General features: G+C 48.5%; 1 protein-coding gene across 1 annotated transcript; it reads left to right on the top strand.

Annotated features, from left to right (window-relative positions):
- Positions 1-624: 624 nt before the first annotated feature.
- On the top strand, positions 625-25,761 carry SLC51A (solute carrier family 51 subunit alpha). Its single transcript, XM_038749843.1, has 9 exons — positions 625-712; positions 10,628-10,722; positions 11,631-11,785; positions 14,099-14,172; positions 18,479-18,637; positions 18,729-18,840; positions 19,099-19,245; positions 22,725-22,830; positions 25,333-25,761. Exons 1-9 carry the CDS (start codon positions 675-677, stop codon positions 25,467-25,469), a joined length of 1,023 nt encoding a protein of 340 aa, XP_038605771.1. The 5' UTR covers positions 625-674; the 3' UTR covers positions 25,470-25,761.
- Positions 25,762-26,832: the final 1,071 nt, after the last annotated feature.

The raw sequence follows: 26,832 nt of genomic DNA, 5'->3' as shown, positions 1-26,832 counted from the left end.
TCTCAGGGGAGGAACAGAAAGGGAGAAAGACAAAGAGTGTTAGAGGGACAGAGGAGAGAGGGAGAGACAGGAGAGAAGAGAGCGGGAGAAAGAGAGAGGAGAGGAGAGAGGGATAGAGAAAAGGAGAGAGGGAGAGAAAGGTGAAGAGAGGGTAGAGAGAGAGGAGAGAGAAGAGAAGAGACAAGGGGAGAAGCAAGGGGAGATAGGAATAAAAAGCGAGCAAGAGAAGGAGACTGGGACAGAGAGAGATAGGGAGAAAGGAGAGGGAGGCAGGGGGGAAGAGAAAGGGATAGTGAGGGATCCAGAGAAGGAGAAAGGAGAAAAGTGAAAAGGAGAGGGAAGGAGGAGAGAAGGAGAAAGGGCAGAGGGGAAGGGAAGGATTGAAAGGGGCATTGGGAAAGAGTGAGAGGGAGAGAAGGGGAGAGAGAGAAGTAGAGAGGGAAGAAGGAAGGGAGAGGGAGGGAGAAAGGAAGAGAAAGGGAGAGAGGGAGGGAGGGAGGAGAGAGTGGGATAGTGAAAGGGAAAGAGAAAAAGATAGAGAGAGGGAGGGAAGGAGGGAGGGAGAGAGAGGGAGAAAGAAGGAGAACGGTAGAGAGAGAGAGAAACAGAGAGAGATCAAGCCAGTTACCAGCTGAAGGCTTTGACCACTGCCCCAGGCAGAAATCAACTAGAGAATGGCGGCCGCTGTATCTGAGAGCCAGGCAGACCCCAGGTAAGTGAGAATCCACTTCCCCAGCCAGCCAGCTTCCAGGACAGCCAGGGAGGACTGCCCTGGCCTTGCTCCATCCTCTCAGCTACCCATCCCTGCCTGCCTATCTGACTGGATACCTTCTGGGCGACAGTCCAGGCCTCCAGAATCCAGGATTGATTCAGGCAGGATGTGGGCCAGGGGTCAGCGGCCAGACCGGTGAGATGGAGGCACCGTAAGGAGGTTAGCACAGTGGAGCGGAGTGTATGGGCTAGGCTGTAGAAAGGGAAAAGAGAGGTGAGGTAGGAGGGGGTGAGGTGATGGACTGCTTTAAAGCCAGTAGTGAGGAGTTTTTGTTTGACACGGAGGTGGACGGACAACCACTGGAGATTTTTGAGGAGAGGGTTACATGTCCTGAATGTTTCTGTAGGAAGATGATTCAGGTAGTGGAGTGAAGCATCGCTATCCTGTTGGTTCAATCCCTCATCCTGTCCTGACTGGATTACTGCATCAGCCCCCTCTCTGATCTCCCATCCTCCTGTCTTTCCCAACTTCAGTCTATACTTCATGCCGCTGCCAGGACCATCTTTGTGCAGAAATGCTCTGGGCATGTTACTCCCCTCCTCAAAAATCTCCAGTGGCTACCAGTCAACCTACGCATCAGGCAAAAACTCCTCACCCTGGGCTTCAAGGCTGTCCATCCCCTCATCCCCTCCTACCTCACCTCCCTTCTGTCCTTTTCCAGCCCAGCCCGCACCCTCCGCTCCTCTGCCGCTGCTCACCTCCTCACCGTGCCTCATTCTCGCCCATCCCACCATCAACCCCCGGCCCACGTCCTCCCCACATCCGCCAAGTTAGCTCTCTTCCAACTTAGCTTACTTCCCAAGCGCTTAGTACAGTGCTCTGCACACAGTAAGCGCTCAATAAATATGATTGATTCCTCCCTTCAAAGCCCTACTGAGAGCTCACCTCCTCCAGAAGGCCTTCTCAGACTGAGCCCCCTCCTTCCTCTCCCTCTCCCCATCCCCCCTGCCCTACCTCCTTCCCCTCCCCACAGCCCCTGTATATATGTTTGTACAGATTTATTACTCGATTTATTTTACTTGTACATATTTGCTACTCTATTTTATTTCGTTAATATGTCTTGTTTTACTGTCTGTCTCCCCCTTCTAGACTGTGAGCCCGCTGTCGGGTAGGCACCGTCTCTATACGTTGCCGACTTGTACTTCCCAAGGCTTAGTACAGTGCTCTGCACGCAGGAAACGCTCAATAAATACCATTGAATGAATGAATGACTGGAGTGGGACGTCAGGAGGTCAGCAAGGAGGAGGAGGCAGTAATCTAGGCGAGATAGGATGAGACTCTGGATTAATGTGATATAGTTGAATAGGTCTGTGAGCAGGCTGGTCAGGTGTGTCACTTTGGTTTGCTTTCAACTCAGCCGGGCACGGTGTAAATTCATTCAATCGTATTTATTGAGCGCTTACTGTGTGCAGAGCTAATCCTGATGGACTTGGAGAAGCCGCAGTGGATAGAGGACCAGAAGGCCCCGGGTTCTAATCCCAGATCTTCAACTTGTCCGCGGTGTGACCTTGGGCAAGTCATATATGTTGCCAACTTGTACTATATGTTGCCAAACTTGTACTTCCCAAGCGCTTAGTACAGTGCTCTGCACACAGTAAGCGCTCAATCAATACGATTGATGATTGATGATTTCACTTCTGTGCCTCAGCTACCTCATCTGGAAAACGGAGAGCAAGACTGCGAGCCCCACGTGGGACGTGGACTGTGTCCAACCTGATTAGCTTGTATCTCCTCCAGGGCTTAGTGCAGTGCCTGGTATAATAGTAAGCACTTAACAGATACCAGAAAAGAAAGAAAGAAAAAAAGAAATGGAAGAAATGGAACTCAGTCCCAGACCCATGCAGACACACTCAGGGTTCCCACGTCCCCCGGGGGAAGATAAGGCACAGGAGGAAACTGGAGGCAGGGGAGGCTCTGTGGGCAGAAAATAATAATAATAATAATAATAATAATAATAATAATAAAGGTATTTGTTTAGCACTTACTATGTGCCAAGCACTGTTCTAAGCACTGGGGTAGATACAAGGTAATCAGGTAAGGTAAAATACAAGCAGTGTGGCTCAGTGGAAAGAGCCCGGGCTTTGGAGTCAGAGGTCATGGGTTCAAATCCCGGCTCCGCCACTTGTCAGCTGGGTGACTTCGGGCAAGTCACTTATCCTCTCTGTGCTTCAGTGACCTCATCTGTAAAATGGGGATGAAGACTGTGAGCCCCCCTTGGGACAATCTGATCACCTTGTAACCTCCCCAGCGCTTAGAACAGTGCTTTGCACATAGTAAGTGCTTAATGAATGCCATTATTATTATTATTACAAGGTAAGTGCTTAGTGCAGTGCTCTGCACACAGTAAGTGCTCAATAAATATGATTGAATGAATGAATCAATCAATCGTATTTATTGAGCGCTTACTGTGTGCAGAGCACTGTACTAAGCGCTTGGGAAGTACAAGTCAGCAACACATAGAGACAGTCCCTACCCAACAGCGGGCTCACAGTCTAGAAGGGGGAGACAGAGAACAAAACCAAACATACTAACAAAATAAAATAAATAGAATAGATATGTACAAGTAAGATAAATAGAGTAATAAGTATGTACAAACATATATACATATATACAGGTGCTGTGGGGAAGGGAAGGAGGTAAGATGGGGGGATGGAGAGGGGGACGAGGGGGAGAGGAAGGAAGGGGCTCAGTCTGGGAAGGCCTCCTGGAGGAGGTGAGCTCTCAGTAGGGCCTTGAATAAATGAATCAGGGTGTCCCACGTGGGGCTCCAGACTTAATCCCCATTTTACAGATGAGGTAACTGAGGCCCAGAGAAGTGAAGTGACTTGCCCGAAGTCACACAGCTGGCTAGTGGTGGAGTCGGGATTAGAACCCACCACCTCTGACTCCCAAGCCCGGGCTCTTTCCACTGAGCCACGCTGTTATCTCTGTCATAGCCCCTTGTGCCAGGGCAGTCCAACAGATGTAGCAGGGACAGAAGCTCAGGCTTATTTCAGGGCCACTGGCCAAAGTGCCTGGGAGGAAGGTTTGGCTCAGTCAACCCGCATGCTAATAATAATAATAATAATAATAATAATAATAATAATAATAGCATTTATTAAGCGCTTACTATGTGCAAAGCACTGTTCTAAGCGCTGGAGAAGTTACAAGGTGATCAGGTTGCCCCTCGGGGGGCTCACAGTCTTAATTCCCATTTTACAGATGAGGTAACTGAGGAACAGAGAAGTGAAGTGACTTGCCCAAAGTCACACAGCTGACAAGTGGCAGAGCCAGGATATGAACCCGTGACCTCTGACTCCAAAGCCTGGGCTCTTTCCACTGAGCCACGCTGCTTCTAATGATAATAATTATAGTTGTTAAGTGCTTACTAAGTACAAGGCAGTGTACTAAGCACTCCCTTTAATAATAATAACAATAATAATGATGGCATTTATTAAGCACTTACTATGTGCAAAGCAGTATTCTAAGCGCTGGGGAGGTTACAAGGTTATCAGGTTGTCCCATAGGGGGCTCACAGTCCTCATCCCCATTTTACAGATGAGGTAACTGAGGCCCAGAGAAGTGAAGTGACTTGCCCAAAGTCACACAGCTGACAATTGGCGGAGCCGGGATTTGAACCCATGACCTCTGACTCCAAAGCCAGGGCTCATTCCACTGAATCACGCTGCTTCCCTTTAAGACTGTGAACTCATTGTGGGCAGGGATTATCACTGTTTATTGTTGTACTGTACTCTTCTAAGTGCTTAGTACAGTATTAGTACAGAGAAGCAGCATGGCTTAGTGGAAAGAGCACAGGCTTGGGAGTCAGAGGTGGTGAGTTCTAATCCCGGCTCCAACACTTATCAGCTGTGTGACTTTGGGCAAGTCACTTCACTTTTCTGTGCCTCAGTTACTTCATCTGTAAAATGGGGATTAAGACTATGAGCCCCACATGGGACAACCTGATTATCTTGTACCTACCCCAGTGCTTGGAATGGTGCTTGGCACATAGTAAACGCTTAACAAATACCACAATTATTATTAATACATATGATCGAATGAATGAATACCAGAAAATTGGATTGGACACAGTCCCTGTCCCCCTTGGGACAACCTGATCACCTTGTAACCTCCCCAGCACTTAGAACAGTGCTTTGCACATAGTAAGTGCTTAATAAATGTCATTATTATTATTATTATTATTAAATGGGGCTCACAGTCTTTTAATACCCATTTGACAGGTGAGATAACTGAGGCCCAGAGAAGTGAAGTAACTTGCCCAAGATCACACAGCAGATGAGAAGCAGCATGGCTCAGTGGAAAGAGCATGGGCTTTGGAGTCAGAGGTCATGGGTTCAAATCCTGGCTCTGCCAATTGCCAGCTGTGTGACTTTGGGCAAGTCACTTCACTTCTCTGGGCCTCAGTTCCCTCATCTGTAAAATGGGGATTAAGACTGTGAGCCCCCCGTGGGACAACCTGCTCGCCTTGTAACTTCCCCAGTGCTTAGAACAGTGCTTTGTAGATAGTAAGCGCTTAATAAATGCCATCATTATTATTATTATTATTAAATGGGGCTCACAGTCTTTTAATCCCCATTTGACAGGTGAGGTAACTGAGGCCCAGAGAAGTGAAGTAACTTGCCCAAGATCACACAGCAGACGAGAAGCAGCATGGCTCAGTGGAAAGAGCACAGGCTTTGGAGTCAGAGGTCATGGGTTCAAATCCCTGCTCCGCCAATTGCCAGCTGTGTGACTTTGGGCAAGTCATTTCACTTCCCTGTGCCTCAGTTCCCTCATCTGTAAAATGGGGATGAAGACTGTGAGCCCCCAGTGGGACAACCTGCTCACCTTGTAACCTTGTAACCCATAGTAAGCAGGGAAACAGTGTGGCTCATTGGAAAGAGCACGGGCTTTGGAGTCAGAGGTCATGGGTTCGAGTCCCGACTCCACCACATGTCTGCTGTGTGACCTTGGGCAAGTCACTTAACTTCTCTGAGCCTCAGTTCCCTCATCTGTAAAATGGGGATGAAGACTGTGAGCCCCACATGGGACAACCTGATCACCTTGTATCCCCCCCAGCGCTTAGAACAGTGCTCTGCACATAGTAAACGCTTAACAAATGCTATTATTATTATTATTAATAATAAATGACATTATTATTATTATTATTATTAAATAGGGCTCACCGTCTTTTAATCCCCATTTGACAGGTGAGGTAACTGAGGCCCAGGGAAGTGAAGTAACTTGCCCAAGATCACACAGCAGATGAGAAGCAGTGTGGCTCAGTGGAAAGAGCCCAGGCTTTGGAGTCAGAGGTCATGGGTTCAAATCCCAGCTCTGCCAATTGCCAGCTGTGTGAGTTTGGGTAAGTCACTTCACTTCTCTGTGCCTCAGTTCCCTCATCTGTAAAATGGGGATGAAGCCTGTGACAATAGCTGACAACTGGCGGAGCCGGGATTTGAACCCGTGACCTCTGACTCCAAAGAAAACTGGGTGAAATTGTGGGAGAGGGCCACGTGGACTCGATGGAAGAGGTCTGAGTTAGGCAGTCAATTTGATTTATTGAGCACTTGCTGCGTGCAGAGCACTGTACTAAGTGCTTGGGAGAGTACAGTCGAACAATAAGCAGACACATTCCCTGCCCACAACAAGCTTATAGTCTAGAGGGTTGAGGTCCAAACGCGGGACTCCCAAAAGTTTTTTCATCGCCAACAGCAAGGGTGCCGAGTTTCTACTGTGCGGGCGGAAAGCACCGAACTAGGGGCATGGGGAACACACAGAATAATAATAACAATAATTCTGGTATTTATTATGCCCTTACTATGTGCCACGCAATGTACTAAGTGCTGGGGTGGATACAAACAAATTGGGTTGGACACAGTCCCTGCCCTACACGGGGCTCAAAGTCTCAATCCCCGTTTTACAGATGAGGAAACTGAGGCACAGAGACATGGAGTGACTTGCCCTAGATCACACAGCAGTCAAGTGGAGAAGCTGGGATTAGAATCCGCAACCTTCTCACTCCCAGGCCCAAGCTCTATCCACTACATCATGTGAAAGGCCCTGCCTCTGTCCCAGAGGACCTTAATCAATCAATAATATTTACTGAGGGCCTATTGTATATATATGTATATATGTTTGTACGTATTTATTACTCTATTCATTTATTTATTTTATTTGTACATATTTATGCTATTTATTTTATTTTGTTAATATGTTTTGTTTTGTTCTCTGTCTCCCCCTTCTAGACTGTGAGCCCGCTGTTGGGTAGGGACCGTCTCTATATGTTGCCAACTTGTACTTCCCAAGCGCTTAGTACAGTGCTCCACACACAGTAAGCGCTCAGTAAATAAGATTGAATGAATGAATGAATGAATATTGTGTGCAAAGCAATGTACGAAATGCTGGGGAGAGTACAACAGAATCAATGATCTTTCAATCTAGTGAGGGAGGGGAAACAGACTCTTAAATAAATTAGAGGGAGGAGGAAGTAATAGATTTTCCCTCTATTATATTATTATATTATATTATATTATATTGTATTGTATTATATTGTATTGTATTATATTACATTATATTCTATTTTATATTATATTATATTATATTATATTATATTATGCTATACTATATTATCCTATACTATATTATGTTATATTTTATATTATATTATAATATTATATTATTTCCCTCTATGTCTAAGCTTTTCCAGCTGTCTACATAATTGTTACGAAGAAACTGCTCTGGTGGCACTGAAGTGCTGAAATGACAGCATGAGGGACATCCATCCATTCCACCCTACCTCCTTCCCCTCCCCATAGCACCTGTATATAATAATAATAATAATAATAATAATGACATTTGTTAAGCAAAGCACTGTTCTAAGCACTGGGGACGATACAAGGTGATCAGGTTGTCCCATGTGGGGCTCACAGTCTTCATCCCCATTTTACAGATGAGGTAATGGAGGCATAGAGAAGTTATATGTTTCTACAGATTTATCACTCTATTTTACTTGTACTTATTTACTATTCTATTTATTTTGTGAATAATGTGCATCTAGCTTTAATTCCATTTGTTCTGACTACTTGACACCTGTCCACATGTTTTGTTTTGTTGTCTGTCTCCCCCTTCTAGACTGTGAGCACGTTGTTTGGTAGGGACTGTCTCTATATGTTGCCGACTTGTACTTTCCAAGCACTTAGTACAGTGCTCTGCACACAGTAAGCGCTCAATAAATACAATTGAATGAATGAATAAGGTGGATAGAGATTAATTCGGGAAGGCTTCCTGGCAGAGATGTCACTTCAGAAGGTATTTAAAGATGGGGAGAGCAGATGTCTGTCAGATGAGAAGCAGCGTGGCTCAGTGGAAAGAGCCCAGGCTTTGGAGTCAGAGGTCATGGGTTCAAATGTCGGCTCCGCCAATTGTCAGCTGTGTGACTTTGGGCAAGTCACTTCTCTGGGCCTCAGTTACCTCATCTGTAAAATGGGGATGAAGATGGTAAGCCCCTCGTGGGACAACCTGATCACCTTGTCACCTCCCCAGCACTTAGAACAGTGCTTTGCACATAGTAAGCACTTAACAAATACCATCATTATTATTATTCTCTGGGCCTCAGTTCCCTTATCTGTAAAATGGGGATGAAGATGGTGAGCCCCCCGTGGGGCAACCTGATCACCTTGTCACCTCCCCAGTGCTTAGAACAGTGCTTTGCACATAGTAAGCACTTAACAAATACCATCATTATTATTATTCTCTGGGCCTCAGTTACCTCATCTGTAAAATGGGGATTAAGACTGTGAGCCCCCCGTGGGACAACCTGATCACACTGTAACCTCCCCAGCACTTAGAACAGTGCTTTGCACATAGTAAGTGCTTAATAAATGCCATTATTATTATTATGTGAAGGAGGAGAGATTTCCAAGCAGGAGGAAGGGGGTGAGATTACCTGGAGAGGAATGACGAGTGGGAGCTTGGTTGGGCTCTTTGACACTCACCCCTGTCCCTCAGCACTTAATAAATGTTATTATTATTATTATTATTATTATTATTATTATTATTATCATTATGTGAAGGAGGAGGGATTTCCAAGTGGGAGGAAGGGTGTGAGATTAGCCTGAGAGGAATGATGAGTGGGACCTGGGGTGGACTCTTTGACACTCACCCCTGTCCCTCAGCATTTACAGAAATATCCTGATTCTCTACTATTTCCCCTATCTGCAACTGGTTTTAATCAATCAATCAATCAATCAATCGTATTTATTGAGCACTTACTGTGTGCAGAGCACTGTACTAAATGCTTGGGAAGTACAAGTTGGCAAAATATAGAGACGGTCCCTACCCAACAGTAGGCTAATGTCTATCTCTCCCATGTAGACTGTAAGCTCCTTCATCATCATTAATGATATTTACTGAGCACTGACAGTGTGCAGAGCGCTGTACTCAGTGCTTGGGAGAGTATAAGCAATCAGAAGCAGCGTGGCCAAGTGGAAAGAGCCTGGGCTTGGGAGTCTGAGGCCGTGGGTTCTAATCCCGGCTCCGCCACTTGTCTGCTGTGTGATCTTGGGCAAGCCACTTCACTTCTCTGTGCCTCAGTTACCTCATCTGTAAAATGGGGATTAAGATTGTGAGCCCCATGTGGGACAACCTGATTACCTGTATCTATAATAATAATAATTTTGGTATTTGTTAAGTAGTTACTATATACAAAGCGCTGTTCTAAGTGCTGGACACTGAGCCCCTTCCTTCCTCTCCCCCTCATCCCCCTCTCCATCCCCCCGTCTTACCTCCTTCCCTTCCCCACAGCACCTGTATATTTGTATATATGTTTGTACATATTTATTACTCTATTTATTTATTTTACTTGTACATATCTATTCTATTCGTTTTATTTTGTTAGTATGTTTTGTTTTGTTCTCTGTCTCCCCCTTCTAGACTGTGAGCCCACTGTTGGGTAGGGACTGTCTCTATATGTTGCCAACTTGTACTTCCCAAGCGCTTAGTAGAGTGCTCTGCACACAGTAAGCACTCAATAAATACAATTGATTGATTGTTCTAAGCGCTGGAGCGCTGTTCAAAGCCCAGCACTTAGAACAGTGCTTGGCACATAGTAAGTTCTTTAAAAATACTGTAATTCAATCGTATTTATTGAGCGCTTACTGTGTGCATTATTATCATTATCACTGTTATTATAAAACAATGCAGTTGGCTGACATGTTCCCTTCATTCCTTCATTCAATCGTATTTATTGAGCGCTTACTGTGTGCAGAGCACTGTACTAAGCACTTAGGAAGTGCAAGTTGGCAACATATAGTGATGGCCCCTACCGAACAGTGGGCTCTAGAAGGGGGAGACACAGTCTAGAAGGGGGAGACATACCCTCAGATCCACACAGAGACCCTCTCAGACCCACTGAGAGAGCGACAAAACCCAGAGGGACCCCTCAGACAGTCGCCGACGGAGGCAGAAGACCCTGAAGTCCCCAGGCCCCCCTCCCCGGCAGCCCCCCTCACTGCCCACGACGAGCTTACAGTCTAGGGGGGAGATAGACATTAATATATTGATTTATATTAATATTAATATATTAATATTAATATTAATATGCCGATGAGGTCACCGAAGTCCAGGGAAGTGAAGTGACTTGCCCGAGGTCACACAGCAGGCAAGCAGCAGAGCTAGGGTTAGAAACTTGGTCCTTCTGACTCTCAGGCCTGTGCTCTATCCACTAAAGCACGCGGCCAGGGATTCCTCGGCTTTCCCAAAAGAGGGAAAACCTACCCGGCACCTAGTTCATCGGGATTGGTAGGGGGCTGAGCCGTTCTGAGCCACCCCACCTGGATCTGAACCCTCTTCCCGTTCGCCCCCGGAATCCTCCAGGTTTCCAGCCGAGGTCCTGGAATTGATGAGGGCCAACTACACCATTCCAGAGGCCTGTTTTTCCATCCCCCCGACGGCCTCCCAGCTCCTGAAACGTGAGTCGGAGTCGCCCGCCTCACCTCCCGAGGGGCGCTTGGGAGGGAGTTGAGGTGGAGTGACGGGGCGGGGATAATAATAATAGTAATAATAATAGCATTTATTAAAGCGCTTGCTATGTGCAAAGCACTGTTCTAAGCCCCGGGGAGGTTACAAGGTGATCAGGTTGTCCCACAGGGGGCTCACAGTCTTAATCCACATTTTACAGATGATGATCATCATCATCAATCGTATTTATTGAGCGCTTACTATGTGCAGAGCACTGTACTAAGCGCTTGGGAAGTACAAATTGGCAACATATAGAGACGGTCCCTACCCAGCAGTGGGCTCACAGTCTAAAAGATGATGTAACCGAGGCCCAGAGAAGGGAAGTGACTTCATCATCATCATCAATCGTGTTTATTGAGCGCTTACTATGTGCAGAGCACTGTACTAAGCGCTTGGGAAGTACAAATTGGCAACATATAGAGACAGTCCCTACCCAGCAGTGGGCTCACAGTCTAAAAGATGATGTAACCGAGGCCCAGAGAAGGGAAGTGACTTCATCATCATCATCAATCGTATTTATTGAGCGCTTACTATGTGCAGAGCACTGTACTAAGCGCTTGGGAAGTACAAATTACTTGCTCAATTACTTGCTCAAATTACTTTGACTTGCTCAAAGTCACACGGCCGACAAGTGGCGGAGCTGGGATTTGAATCAATCAATCAATCAATCGTATTGATTGAGCGCTTACTGTGTGCAGAGCACTGTCCTAGGCGCTTAAGGGGGTGTGGGGTATGGGATGATGGGGGAAGAATTGCTTCTCCGGAGGGGAATTCAGTGAGGTGGAAGGGCTTGGGGGGAACCGGGGAGGCGGTCGGGCCTTCGGAAAGGGCCGATGGGCTGGGTGGTCCCCTTGTCCAGAGCTGAGCGCCGTGGAGCTGGCCATCACGGTGCTGCTCACCCTGCTCACCTTGGGCTCCATCGTCATCTACGTGGAGGACGCCGCTTACCTTCGCCGCAACATCCGCTGCCCCATTAAGCGTCGGACGCTGCTCTGGAAGAGCTCCGCTCCCACGGTGACAGGAGGGGACCGGTGGGGAGGGGAGGGGGACATGACATTCTGGGAATCTGAGGGACCACAGGGTCCGTCCCCGGGCCCCCAGCCCCTGGCTCCTTTGCCTCCGGGATGAGCCAAGACCAGAGCCTGGGATGGGGAGTCAGAGGATACTACTACTAATAATAATAGCATGTATTAAGCGCTTACTATGTGCAAAGCACTGTTCTAAGCACTGGGGAGGTTACACGGTGATCAGCTTGCCCACATGGGGCTCACAGTCTTAATCCCTATTTTCCAGATGAGGTAACTGAGGCCGGGAAAAGTGGAGTGACTTGCCCAAAGTCGCACAGCTGACAAGTGGTGGAGCCGGGATTTGAACCCATGACCTCTGACTCCAAAGCCCAGGCTCTTTCCACTGAGCCACGCTGCTTCTCACAAGCATGAGGATGTGGGTTCTAATTCCGGCTTGGCCACTTGTCTGCTGTGTGACCTCGGGCAAGTCACTTCACTTCCCTAGGCCTCATTCATTCATTCAATCATATTTATTGAGCACTTAAGCGCTTACTAAGCGCTTGGGAAGTACAAGTTGGCACCATATAGAGACAGTCCCTACCCGACAACGGGCTCAGTTACATCATCTGTAAAATGGGGATGAAGACTGTGAGCCCCACGTGGGACAACCTGATTACCTTGTATCTACCCAGGGCTTAGAACAGTGCTTGGCACAGAGTAAGCGCTTAACAAATATTATTATTATTATTCATTCATTCAATCATTTATTGAGCACTTACTGTGTGCAGAGCACTGTACTAAGCGCTTGGGAAGTACAAGTTGGTACCATATAGAGACGGTCCCTACCCGACAACGGGCTCAGTTACGTCATCTGTAAAATGGGGATGAAGACTGTGAGCCCCATGTGGGACAACCTGATTACCTTGTATCTACCCAGGGTTTAGAACAGTGCTTGGCACAGAGTAAGCGCTTAACAAATATTATTATCATCATTCATTCAATCATATTTATTGAGCACTTACTGTGTGCACAGCACTGGACTAAGCACTCGGGAAGTACAAGTTGGCAACATATAGAGACGGTCCCTACCCAACAATGGGCTCAGTTACGTCATCTATAAAATGGGGATTAAGACTGTGAGCCCCACGTGGGACAATCTGATTACCTTGTATCTACCCAGGGCTTAGAACAATGCTTGGCACAGAGTAAGCGCTTAACAAATATTATTATCATTATTATTATTATTATTATTATTATTAGTGCAGTCGGGCCTAATGGAAGTCAAAAGGACCAGAGTTCTAATCCTGGCTCCGCCACTTGTCTACTGTGTGACCTTGGGCAAGTCACTTCACTTCTCTGGGCCTCAGCTACCTCATCTGTCAAACAGGGATAAAGACTGTGAGCCCCAGCTAGGAGAGGGACTGTGTCCAACCTGATTTGCTTATATCTCCCCCAGCGCTCAGTACAGGGCCTGGCACATAGTAAGCACTTCAACAAACACTGCAATTATTATTTTTGGGTCTCCAATGGCCAAACTAGGCCGGGAAGCCAACCGGTGGACAGAAGAGGGTGGGCAGCGAGTCACCTCCGAGCAGCCCCTCCAGATGACCGGCTCTTCTGGATAATAATAATAATAATAATGATGGCATTTATTAAGCGCTTACTATGTGCAAAGCACTGTTCTAAACGCTGGGGAGGTTACAAGGTGATCAGGTTGTCCCACGGGGGGCTCACAGGGGCTTGATGACCAACCCCCGCAGCCAACGGGCTGTACATATTTACTATTCTATTTATTTTGTTACTGATGTGCATTTTAGCTCTAATTCTATTTGTTCTGACGACTTGACACCCGTCTACATGGTTCGTTTTGTTGTCCGTCTCCCCCTTCAATCAATCAATCAATCAATTGTATTTATTGAGCGCTTACTGTGTGCAGAGCACTGTACTAAGCGCTTGGGAAGTCCAAGTTGGCAACATCTAGAGACGGTCCCTACCCAACAGTGGGCTCACAGTCTAAAAGGGGGAGGCAGGGAACAAAACCAAACATACTAACGAAATAAAATAAATAGAATAGATATGTACAAGTAAAATAAATAAATAAATAGAGTAATAACATATTTATGGGGGGATGGAGAGGGGGATGAGGGGCAGAGGAAGGAAGGGGCTTCTAGACTGTGAGCCCACTGTTGGGTAGGGACCGTCTCTATATGTTGCCAACTTGGACTTCCCAAGCGCTTAGTACAGTGCTCTGCTCACAGTAAGCGCTCAATAGATACAACTGAATGTATGAACGAATCAATATTGCATTTTTGTCCCACAGGTGGTCTCCGTTTTCTCCTGCTTCGGGCTCTGGGTCCCCCGGTCCCTGATGATGGTGGATATGGCCATCACTGCGTAAGTGCCGCTCTCCGGGACCCGGCCTGCTCCACTCCCCACCCCCTACCTCAGTTTCCCTTCTACAACTCCTCTCCACTCAGGGACTTCATGATAACAATAATAATGGCATTTATTAAGCGCTTACTATGTGCAAAGCACTGTTCTAAGCAGTGGGGAGGTTACAAGGTGATCAGGTTGCCCCACGGGGGGCTCACAGTCTTAATCCCCATTTTCCAGATGAGGGAACTGAGGCCCAGAGAAGTGAAGTGACTTGCCCAAAGTCACACAGCTGACAAGTGACGGAGTGGGAATTTGAACCCGTGACCTCTGACTCCAAAACCCGGGCTCTTTCCACTGAGCCACGCTGCTTCTTTATGGATGCCTTCAGGAGAATGCCCCATGGGGAAATCTGAGGCCAGAAAGCAGTCAGGATCTTAAATTAGACTGTAATAATATAGTACGTATTACATATAATATATTGTACTCGCCTGAGGGCTTAGTACAGTGTTCTGCACACACTAAGCACTCAATAAATATAATTGATTGATTGAACAGGACCCAGGAATGTGGGGGCTTGCTGGTTTTCCCCGATTCCACTTCAAGAATCTTTCTCCCCTCCTGTTCCCTAATGCTTACTATGTGTTAAGCGCTGTACTAAACGCTGGGGGAGATACAAGTGCTTGAAAAGTACAAGTCGGCAACAGATAGAGACAATCCCTACCCAAAAACGGGCGCTCAGTCTTTTCTTTATGGTATTCTAGACTGTGAGCCCACTGTTGGGTAGGAACCATCTCTATATGTTGCCAACTTGTACTTCCCAAGCGCTTAGTACAGTGCTCTGCACACAGTAAGCCCTCAATAAATTTGATTGAATGAATGAATGAATGGTATTTGTTAGGCACCTACTATGTGCCAGGCACTGTCCTAAGCGCTGGGGTCGATACAAGCTAATCAGGTTGGACACAGGCCCTGTCCCTCCTGGGGCTCACGGTCTTCACCCCTGCTTTACAGATAAGGAAACTGAGGCACGGAGGATTGAAGCGACTTGCTCAAAGTTCCACGGCAGACAAGTGGCGGAGCTGGGATGAGAACTCCTGTCCTGATCACCTTGTATCCCCCCCCAGCGCTTAGAACAGTGCTTCGCACATAGTAAGCGCTTAACAAATACCATTATTATTATACAAGATAATCGGTTGGGACACACTCCCTATTCCACACTGGGCTGACTCTAAGCTCGCTGTGGGCAGGGAATGTGTCTACCCATTGTTAAATCGTACTCTCCAAGTGCTCAGTACAGTGCTCGCCACACAGTGAGCACTCAATCAGTACGATTAATTGATTGATTGATTTTAGCCCCATTTATCAGATGAGAAAACCGAAGCCCGGGGAAATAAGGTGACTTGCCCAAGGTCACCCAATAGGCGTGTGGTGGATTCCGCTGGGAAGATGGTTCCCTTCCCTCTTCTTAGTACAGTGCTTTGGAGCAGAACAAGTACCATGATTATTCCCCCGCTCTCCACCCACGCTCTCTCTCCTGGCTAAACGGGCATCTTTTCATTCATTTAATTGTATTTACTGAGCGCTTACTGTGTGCAGAGGCATCTTTTCATTCATTCATTCATTCATTCATTCAATGGTATTTATTGAGCGCTTACTGTGTGCAGAGCACTGGACTAAGCGCTTGGGAAGTACAAGTCGGCAACCTATAGAGACAGTCCCTACCCAACAGTGGGCTCACAGTCTAGAAGAGGGAGACAGAGAACAAAACATATTAACAAAATAAAATAGAATAAATATGTACAAATAAAATAAATAAATAGAGTAATAAATACGGACAAACATATATTCATATATACAGGTGCTGTGGGGAGGGGAAGGAGGTAAGGTGAGGGGGATGGAGAGGGGGAGGAGGGGGAGAACTTCAATCTCTATTCCTGAGTCAGTCAATTGCATTTATTAAGCGTTTACTGTGTGCAGAGCTCTGTACTAAGCGCTTGGGTGAGTACAAGGACAGAGAAGCAGTGTGGCTCAGTGGAAAGAGCCCGGGCTTTGGAGTCAGAGGTCATGGGTTTAAATCCTGGCTCCGCCACTTGTCAGCTTTGTGACTATGGGCAAGTCACTTAACTTCTCTGGGCCTCAGTGACCTCATCTGGAAAATGGGGATGAAGACTGTGAGCCCCCCGTGGGATGACCCGATCATCTTGTAACCTCCCCAGTGCTTAGAACAGTGCTTTGCACATAGTAAATGCTTAATAATAATAATAATAATAATAATAATGGCATTTGTTAATGTCATAATAATAATAATAATAATAATGGTAACATTTATTAAGCACTTACTATGTGAAAAGCACTGTTCTAAGCACTGGGGAGGTTACAAGGCGATCAGGTTGTCCCACGGGGGGCTCACAGTCTTAATCCCCATTTTACAGATGAGGGAACTGAGGCCCAGAGAAGTGAAGTGACTTGCCCAAAGTCATACAGCTGGCAATTGGCGGAGAAGCAGCGTGGCGCAGTGGAAAGAGCTCGGGCTTTGGAGTCAGAGGTCATGGGTTCAAATCCCTGCTCCACCAACTGTCAGTTGTGTGACTTTGGGCAAGTCACTTCATTTCTCGGGGCTTCAGTTACCGCATCTGTAAAATGGTGATTAAGACTGTGAGCCCCCCCACGGGACAACCTGATCACCTTGTAACCTCCCCAGTGCTTAGTACAGTGCTTTGCACATAGTAAGTGCTTAATAAATGCCATCATTATTGTTATTATAGTAAGTGCTTAATAAAATGCCATCATTATTATTCCAATAGAACAATATAACAGACAGTTCCCTGACTACAGTGAGCCGCTTTCCTCAGCGAAGCAGCGTGGCTCAGTGGAAAAAGCCCGGGCTTTGCAGTCAGAGGTCATGGGTTTGAATCCTGACTCCACCACTTGTCTGCTGTGTGACCTTGGGCAAGTCCCTTCACTTCTCTGAGCCCGTTACCTCATCTGTAAAATGGGGATTAAGACTGTGAGCCCCATGTGGGACAACCTGATCATCTTGTAACCTTCCCAGCGCTTAGAACAGTGCTTTGCACATAGTAAGCGCTTAATAAATGCCATCATTATTATTGTTATTATAGTAAGTGCTTCATAAAATGCCATCATTATTATTCCAGTAGAACAATATAACAGACAGTTCCCTGACTACAGTGGGCCGCTTTCCTCAGCGAAGCAGTGTGGCTCAGTGGAAAGAGCCCAGGCTTTGGAGTCAGAGGTCATGGGTTCAAATCCTAACCTCCACTTGTCTGCTGTGTGACCTTGGGCAAGTCCCTTCACTTCTCTGAGCCCGTTACCTCATCTGTAAAATGGGGATTAAGACTGTGAGCCCCACGTGGGACAACCTGATCACCTTGTAACCTCCCCAGCGCTTAGAACAGTGCTTTGAACATGGTAAGCGCTTAATAAATGCCATCATTATTATTGTTATTATAGTAAGTGCTTCTTAAAATGCCATCATTATTATTCCAGTAGAACAATATAACAGACAGTTCCCTGAGTACAGTGAGCCGCTTTCCTCAGCGAAGCAGCGTGGCTCAGTGGAAAGAGCAGTCAGAGGTCATGGGTTTGAATCCTGACTCCGCCACTTGTCTGTTGTGTGACCTTGGGCAAGTCCCTTCACTTCTCTGAGCCCGTTACCTCATCTGTAAAATGGGGATTAAGACTGTGAGCCTCACGTGGGACAACCTGATCACCTTGTAACCTCCCCAGCGCTTAGAACAGTGCTTTGCACATAGTAAGCGCTTAATAAATGCCATCATTATTATTGTTATTATAGTAAGTGCTTCATAAAACGCCATCATTATTATTCCAATAGAACAATATAACAGACAGTTCCCTGTCCACAGTGAGCCGCTTTCTTCTGGGCCTTCTCCGGAGCCTTTCACCATGTATCCCCCCAGTGCTTAGAACAGTGCTTTGCACATAGTAAGCGCTTAATAAATGCCATCATGATTATTGTTATTATAGTAAGTGCTTCATAAAATGCCATCATTATTATTCCAGTAGAACAATATAACAGACAGTTCCCTGACTACAGTGAGCCGCTTTCTTCTGGGCCTTCTCTGGAGCCTTCTTCGGCCTCTTCCCCCTTTTTAGACTGTGAGCCCACTGTTGGGTAGGGACCGTCTCTAGATGTTGCCAACTTGTACTTCCCAAGCGCTTAGTCCAGTGCTCTGCACACAGTAAGCGCTCAATAAATACGATTGCTGATTGATTGATTCGGCCTGCGGCGGGGGAGGAAGGCGCTTCCCACCCCCCTGACCTCCCCCCGGGGCTCTCCCGCCAGCTATTACTCCATCTGCTTCTACCTGCTGATGCTGGTCATGGTGGAAGGCTTTGGAGGAAAGAAGGCGACCCTGAAAGCGCTGAAGGACACACCGATGGTGGTCAACACGGGGCCTTGTTGCTGCTGTTGCCCCTGCTGCCCTTCCTTCACCATGACGAAGTAAGGCTGCCCGCCGGGAAGGGAGAGGGCCCGCACGGTGGCAAGGCTCCATGTCACTCGCCCACCCGCCGTCTCTCCCGCCCGTCCTCAGGAGGAGGCTGCGGCTGCTGATGCTGGGCCCCTTCCAGTACGCCTTCCTCAAGATGGTCTGCGTCCTGGCGGGCCTGCTGCTGATGCCCGACGGCATCTACAACCCCGCCGACGTGAGCCGCCGGGCCCGAGGGCCCCACGTCCCGGGGACTCCTCCTCCTCCACGTCCCGGGGACCCAGTGGGGGCCAACAGAGGGGAGCGGGAGAGACAGTCCAGCTGCCGTCGGTCGTGGGAATGGGTTGGAAAAGAAGAGCCAACACTGGAAGGCCAAGGAGGCCGGCAGAGCCAGGGATGGAGGGGGGGGGGAGGACCAGAGGGGTCCAAACTTGTCCCTCCCCATCACCAGCTCCCCCTCCTTTGCGGCCCCCAGATCTCCGCAGCCAGCGCGGCCCTCTGGATCAACACCTTCTTGGGCGTGTCCACTTTATTAGCCCTCTGGAGCCTGGCCATCGTTTTCCGCCAGGCCAAGGACCGCTTGGGAGGGCAGAACATCAAGGCCAAGTTCTCCCTGTTCCAGGTGATTCCAGCTACAGTACCTCTAATAATAATAGGTTGCCAATTTGTACTTCCCAAGCGCTCAGTACAGTGCCCTGCACACAGTAAGTGCTCAATAAATACGACTGATGATGACGATGATGAATAACGATAATAGCATTTGCTAAGCTCTGTGACTTTGGGCAAGTCACTTCACTTCTCTGGGCCTCAGTGACCTCATCTGGAAAAGGGGGGTGAAGACTGGGAGCCCCAAGTGGGACAACCTGATCACCTTGTAACCTCCCCAGCACTTAGAACAGTGCCATCATTATTATTACTGTTTTCCAAGTGCTGTACTAAGCACCTGGGTAGATAAATGCATGCTAATCAGTTCCTCAGGCTACCTGGAATAATAATAATAATAATAATACTGGCATTTATTAAGCACTTACTACGTGCAAAGCACTGTTCTAAGTGCTGGGAAGGTCTCCCCCTCCTCCCCCTCTCCATCCCCCCAACCTTACCTCCTTCCCCTCCCCACAGCAACTGTAAATATGTATATATGTTTGTATGTATTTATTACTCTATGTATTTATTTTATTTGTACATATATATTCTATTTTATTTTGTTAATATATTTTGCTTTGTTCTCTGCCTCCCCCTTCTAGACTGTGAGCCCACTGTTGGGTAGGGACTGTCTCTATATGTTGCCAACTTGTACTTCCCGAGGGCTTAGTCCAGTGCTCTGCACACAGTAAGCACTCAATAAATACGATTGATTGATTGTTCTCTGTCTCCCCCTTCTAGCCTGTGAGCCCACTGTTGGGTAGGGACCGTCTCTAAATGTTGCCAACTTGCACTTCCCAAGCGCTTAGTCCAGTGCTCTGCACACAGTAAGCGCTCAATAAATACGATGGAATGAATGAATGAAAGGTTGTCCCACGGGGGGCTCACAGTCTTAATCCCCATTTTACAGATGAGGTAAACTGAGGCCCAGAGAAGTGAAGTGACTTGCCCAAAGTCACACGGCTGACAAGTGGCGGAGCCGGGATTTGAACCCATGACCTCTGACTCCAAAGCCCGGGCTCTTTCCCCTGAGCCAAGCTGCTTCTCTAGAGAATAGCCCCTAGCCACCAGACAGGTGGGGGGATTGGGATGGGAGAGACACCTTAGATCTGGTAAAAGGAGGAGGGGAGAGGGCCCAGGGAGGAAGTTGGAATCAGGAAATGAAGGAGCAGAGAGATTTAGCCAATCAATCGATCCATAAATCATATAAATTAAGCACTTACTGTGTGCAGAGCACTGTACTAAACGCTTGGGAGAATATGGAGAGACGTGGCTCTGTGGATAGAGCATGAACCTGGAGTCAATAGGATCTGGGTCCTAATCCCAGGTCCGCCACATCTGCTGGGTGAACTTGGGCAAGTCACTTCACCTCTCTGTGCCTCAGTTACCTCATCTGCAAAATGGGGATAAGACTGTGAGCTCCATGTGGAACAGAGGGACTGTGTCCGATCTGATTAACTTATAAATAATAATGATGGTATTTACTCATTCATTCATTCATTCAATCGTATTTATTGAGCGCTTACTGTGTGCAGAGCCCTGTACTAAGCGCTTGGGAAGTACAAGTCGGCAACATATAGATCTTGCCCTCACCCCTCTGTCCGGGTCCGCCCTCCCCCTTCACATTCAGTCAATCGTATTTAATACGATTAAACACGACACATATGACAGACCATCAATCTCCCCACCTTAAGCGCTTACTATGTGCCAAGCACTGTTCTAAGCGCTGGGGTAGATACAAGGCAATCAGGCTGTCCCACTTGGGGCTCACAGTCTCAATCCCCATTTTACAGATGAGATCACTGAGGCCCAGAGAAGTGAAGTGGCTTGCCCGAGGTCATGCAGCAGACAAGTGGCGGAGCCAGGATTAGAACCCACGACCTTCTGACTTCAAGGCCACGCTGCTTCTCACAACAAGTTGTGGGATAAACTTGTATTTACCCCCAGCGTTTAGAACAGTGCTTGGCACACGGTGAGCGCTTAAGTGCCGTAATTATTTATTACAATAGAGTTGGTAGACACGTTCCTCGCCCACAATTGAAGCTTTATGATGGCCAGAGGGTGGATTCTAGCCAGACCAACAGTCTGGGGCCTCTCCAGGCCTTCCCTTCTAGACTGTGAGCCCACTGTTGGGTAGGGACCGTCTCTATATGTTGCCAACTTGTTCTTCCCAAGCGCTTAGTACAGTGCTCTGCACCCAGTAAGCGCTCAATAAATACGATTGAATGAATGAATGAATCTAGAAAACTGCAGCTGGAAGACAAACGATAAGATTAGGCTGGCGAGGCAGGCCGGAGCTCAACTCTCGATTGATCAGAAATTTTCCATCGGGTGGATTTTCCATCGAGCCGTTGGGCAGCGTGGCTCAGTGGAAAAAGCCCAGGCTTTGGAGTCGGAGGTCAGGGGTTCAAATCCCGGCTCCGCCACTCGTCAGCTGTGTGACTTCGGGCAAGTCACTTCACTTCTCTGGGCCTCAGTGACCTCATGTGGAAAATGGGGATTAAGACTGTGAGCCTCCGGTGGGACAACCTAGTCACCTTGTAACCGCCCCAGCGCTTAGAACAGCGCTTTGCAAATAGTAAGCGCTTAATAAATGCCATTATTATTATTATTAAGTGGCTCCCTGGCACCTTCAAAGGAACAACCACAGTCTAAGCCAGGGCATTTCGCTCTTGCTGCAAGGTTTGGTGGCACAGGAGGTAACAGTTGGGTCAAATGAGGTCTTAGGGGCTAATAATCGGGATGTTTCCGCTCTTCAGACTCTCCCCGGCTTGGGAGAATATGGAGAAACGTGGGTCAGTGGATAGAGCGTGAGCCTGGAGTCAATAGGATCTGGACATTTCCATTCCTCAGACTCTTCCCGGCCGTCTGTGGATTCCTGAGAGTTGTGGGCTCTTTCCCCAATCTCTCATTTTCATTCATTCATTCATTCATTCAATCGTATTTACTGAGCGCTTACTGTGTGCAGAGCACTGTAGAGAAGCAGCGTGGCTCAGTGGAAAGAGCCCGGGCTTTGGAGTCAGAGGTCATGGGTTCAAATCCCACCCCCGCCACTTGTCAGCTGTGTGACTTTGGGCAAGTCACAACTTCTCTGTGCCTCCGTTACCTCATCTGTAAAATGGGAATGAAGACTGCGAGCCCCCCCGTGGGACAACCTGATCACCTTGTAACCTCCCCAGCGCTTAGAACAGTGCTTTGCACATAGTAGGCACTTAATAAATGCCATTATTATTATTATTATTATTACTAAGCGCTTGGGAAGTATGAATTGGCAACATATAGAGACGGTCCCTACCCAACAGCGGGCTCACAGTCTAGAAGGGGGAGACAGACAACAAAACAAAACATATTTCAGTAGAAATCAGTAGAATAAATATGTACAAGTAAAATAGAGTAATAAATATGTACAAACATATATACACTTATACATACATACACTTCTGCTTCCCCTTACAGATCGTCCTCATCCTCACCGCCCTGCAGCCCTCCATCTTCTCGGTGCTGGCCAGCACTGGATCGATTGCCTGTTCGCCCCCTTTCTCCGCCATAATCAGGTGTCGGGGTGAGTGAATATCTGAATTTGTACATATCTATTCTATTTATTTTATTTTGTTAGTATGTTTGGTTTTGTTGTCTGTCTCCCCCTTCTAGACTGTGAGCCCACTGTGGGGGAGGGACTGTCTCTATACGTTGCCAACTTGTACTTCCCAAGTGCTTAGTACAGTGTTCTGCACACAGTAAGCGCTCAATAAATACGATTGATTGATTGATTGATTGAATATCCAGTTGGGGGGAAGGGGCCGGTCAGCTAAGCCATCAAACGTGGCCAGTATCAATCAATCCTCGGGCCCAGCCCAGGGGTGATCTGGAAAGAAGTCAGTCAATCGTATTTATTGAGCACCTACTATGTGCAGCGCCCAGGGTGGGGCAGGGACTTTGTATAACCTGATTACCTTGTATCTCCCCCAGCGCTTAGTACAGTGCCTGGCACACAGTAAGCGCTTTAAATACCACAATTATTACCATTATTAAGTGCTTGGGAGAGTACAATATAACAATAGACGGACATATCTCCATCCCCCCCATCTTACCTCCTTCCCTTCCCCACAGCACCTGTATATATGTTTGTACATATTTATTACTCTATTTATTTTACTTGTACATATCTATTCTATTTATTTTATTTTGTTAGTACGTTTGGTTTTGTTCTCTGTCTCCCCCTTTTAGACTGTGAGCCCACTGTTGGGTTGGGACTGTCTCTATATGTTGCCAGCTTGTACTTCCCAAGCGCTTAGTACAGTGCTCTGCACACAGCAAGCGCTCAATAAATACGATTGATGATATCCCCTGTCCACGACGAGCTCACAGTCTAGAGACTGTACAGTACTGTACAGTAATGGAAAGCAGCGTGGCTCAGTGGAAAGAACACGGGCTTTGGAGTCGGAGGTCATGGGTTCAAATCCCAGCTCCGCCAATTGTCAGCTGGGTGACTTTGGGCAAGTCACTTCACTTCTCTGGGCCTCAGTTCCCTCATCTGTAAAAATGGGGATTAAGACTGTGAGCCTCCCTGTGGGACAACCTGATCACCTTTTAACCTCCCCAGCGCTTAGAACGGTGCTTTGCACATAGTCAGCGCTTAATAAATGCCGTCATTATTATTATTATTAGAGGGGGAAGATGTTCACGATCCTCGCTGTGGCTGACCTGCTGCTGCTTAAGACGCCCTCCCACCGTCCCGGGATGGGCGGCAGGTCTTAGCCTCCTTCGGGTAGGAAAGAAGAGCCTCCGCCAGGACGATGGAGATATCGGGGGGCTGACTGCGTTCCTGTGAGCTCCTCGACCGTCCCCTCCATTCATTCATTCATTCATTCAAATTTCTTGAGCGCTTACTGTGTGCAGAGCACTGTACTAAGCGCTTGGGAAGTCCAAGTTGGCAACATATAGAGACGGTCCCTACCCAACAGCGGGCTCGCAGGGCTCTGTCGCAAGCGAGGTGCCATCCAGGGCCCACTTCCAAAGTGGGTCCAACCACACTGTTGCCCTGCCTGCTGAGAGGAGAGGGGAGAGGTCATCCTCTGGTCTGAGCCGGTGATCCCAGGGAGGGAGGGAAGGAGGGAGGAAGGCTCGGCCTCCAAAACAGAGCCTCTACTCCGGTAGGCCTGCCCTGCCCCTGGTTCTCTGCATGACCCATGTTCCATCCCTCCCTGTGCTGCAGTGATGAACTGCCACCTGCTCATCATGGAGACCTTCCTGGTAACCGTGGTCACCCACATGTATTACCGCCATCAGGATTCATTCAATCGTATTTACTGAGCGCTTACTGTGTGCAGAGCACTGTACTAAGCGCTTGGGAAGTCCAAGTTGGCAACATATAGAGACGGTCCCTACCCAACAGCGGGCTCGCAGGGCTCTGTCGCAAGCGAGGTGCCATCCAGGGCCCACTTCCAAAGTGGGTCCAACCACACTGTTGCCCTGCCTGCTGAGAGGAGAGGGGAGAGGTCATCCTCTGGTCTGAGCCGGTGATCCCAGGGAGGGAGGGAAGGAGGGAGGAAGGCTCGGCCTCCAAAACAGAGCCTCTACTCCGGTAGGCCTGCCCTGCCCCTGGTTCTCTGCATGACCCATGTTCCATCCCTCCCTGTGCTGCAGTGATGAACTGCCACCCGCTCATCATGGAGACCTTCCTGGTAACCGTGGTCACCCACATGTATTACCGCCATCAGGATTCATTCAATCGTATTTACTGAGCGCTTACTGTGTGCAGAGCACTGTACTAAGCGCTTGGGAAGTCCAAGTTGGCAACATATAGAGACGGTCCCTACCCAACAGCGGGCTCGCAGGGCTCTGTCGCAAGCGAGGTGCCATCCAGGGCCCACTTCCAAAGTGGGTCCAACCACGCTGTTGCCCTGCCTGCTGAGAGGAGAGGGGAGAGGTCATCTTCTGGTCTAAGCCAGTGATCCCAGGGAGGGAGGAAGGCAGGCCTCCAAAACAGAGCCGCCACTCCGGTAGGCCTGCCCTGCCCCTGGTTCTCTGCACGACCCATGTTCCATCCCTCCCTGTGCTGCAGTGATGAACTGCCACCTGCTCATCATGGAGACCTTCCTGGTAACCGTGGTCACCCGGATGTATTACCGCCATCGGGATGACAAGGCCGGGTACGAACCCTTCCCCTCTCCGCCGGCCGGCTCGGACGCCCAGGCCTGAGGGATGGGGGCCGGCCCCGAGGACTCCCCGCCGGCCCTCCCGGATCCGCCTCGCACTTGCCCGTTGACGACGGCACAAGCCCGCGCGGGTCGCCGCTGGTTCCGAGGGTGGCACCGGGCCGCCTGCCCCGGACTGCGATGCCCTTGTGAGGAATAACTGATATCTGAGCCTTGGGACCACGGGAACTATCGGGACGCCCGCGCCCAACAGCTGGCCGCCCAGCCCTAGTGTCACCACCACCAGTCAGCCAGTTATTTGTATTTGCCAATTGTATTTATTGAGCGCTCACTGTGTGCAGAGAATAAAAATAATAATAATAATGATGGCATTTATTAAGCACTCACTATGTGCACAGTTCTAAGCGCTGGGGAGTTACGACGCTTGGGAGAGTAACGATGGTACCTGTTAAGCGCTTACTATGGGCAAGGCACTGCTCTAAGTGCTGGGGGGGGGGGGATACAAGGTGATCAGGTTGTCCCACGTGGGGCTCACAGTCAATCCCCATTTTACATATGAGGGAACTGAGGCACAGAGAAGTGACTTGCCCAAAGGTTGTCCCACGTGGGGCTCACAGTCAATCCCCATTTTACATATGAGGGAACTGAGGCACAGAGAAGTGAAGTGACTTGCCCAAAGTCACACAGCTGACAGGGGGTGGAGCCGGGATTTGAACCCATGACCTCTGACTCCAAAGCCCGGGCTCTTTCCGCTGAGCCACGCTCAGCGTGAGTAGGATTTAACAATCTAACAGACACATCCCCTACCCACAACGAGCTTACAGTCTAGAGGGGGCGTCTAGACCACTCCGGGAAGAGGCGGGGCAAGGGACGGCAGTAGCGGGGAAGGCCCGGGAGAGGCCGTGGGTCAACTGGGAAGCAGCGTGGCTCAGGGGAAAGCGTACGGACTTTGGAGTCAGAGGTCATGGGTTCAAATCCTTATTGACACCCATGCCCATCACCCCCGCCAGCTCTTCCGTACATTCAACTCCCTTCTCAGGCCCCCGGTTCCTCCCCCTCCTCCTTCCCTCACCCCCAACGATCTGGCCTCCTACTTCATTAACAAAATTAAATCCATCAGGTCCGACCTCCCCAAAGTCTCTTCCCCCCTTTCTCCAACCCCCCGGCTCTCAACACTCTCTGCTACTCTCCCATCCTTCCCAGCGGTATCCTCAGAGGAACTCTCCTCCCTCCTCTCAAGTGCTACTCCGGCCACCTGTGCTTCTGACCCCATTCCCTCTCATCTTATGAAATCTCTCGCTCCATCCCTTCTCCCCTCCTTAACTTCCATCTTCAACCGCTCACTCTCCACTGGTTCCTTCCATCTTCAACCGCTCACTCTCCACTGGTTCCTTCCCCTCTGCCTT

This window comes from Tachyglossus aculeatus, chromosome 1 (assembly GCF_015852505.1).
Source record: "Tachyglossus aculeatus isolate mTacAcu1 chromosome 1, mTacAcu1.pri, whole genome shotgun sequence".
NCBI lineage: Eukaryota > Metazoa > Chordata > Mammalia > Monotremata > Tachyglossidae > Tachyglossus > Tachyglossus aculeatus.
This window is presented reverse-complemented; position numbering and strand designations above follow the sequence as displayed.

Coding starts and splice junctions, on each gene's coding strand:
- SLC51A (XM_038749843.1), top strand. CDS start 675: ATGGCGGCCGCTGTATCTGAGAGCCAGGCAGACCCCAG. Junction 11,786..14,098: donor GGAAGAGCTCCGCTCCCACG/GTGACAGGAGGG, acceptor TTTGTCCCACAG/GTGGTCTCCGTTTTCTCCTG. Junction 22,831..25,332: donor CGCCATAATCAGGTGTCGGG/GTGAGTGAATAT, acceptor CCTGTGCTGCAG/TGATGAACTGCCACCTGCTC.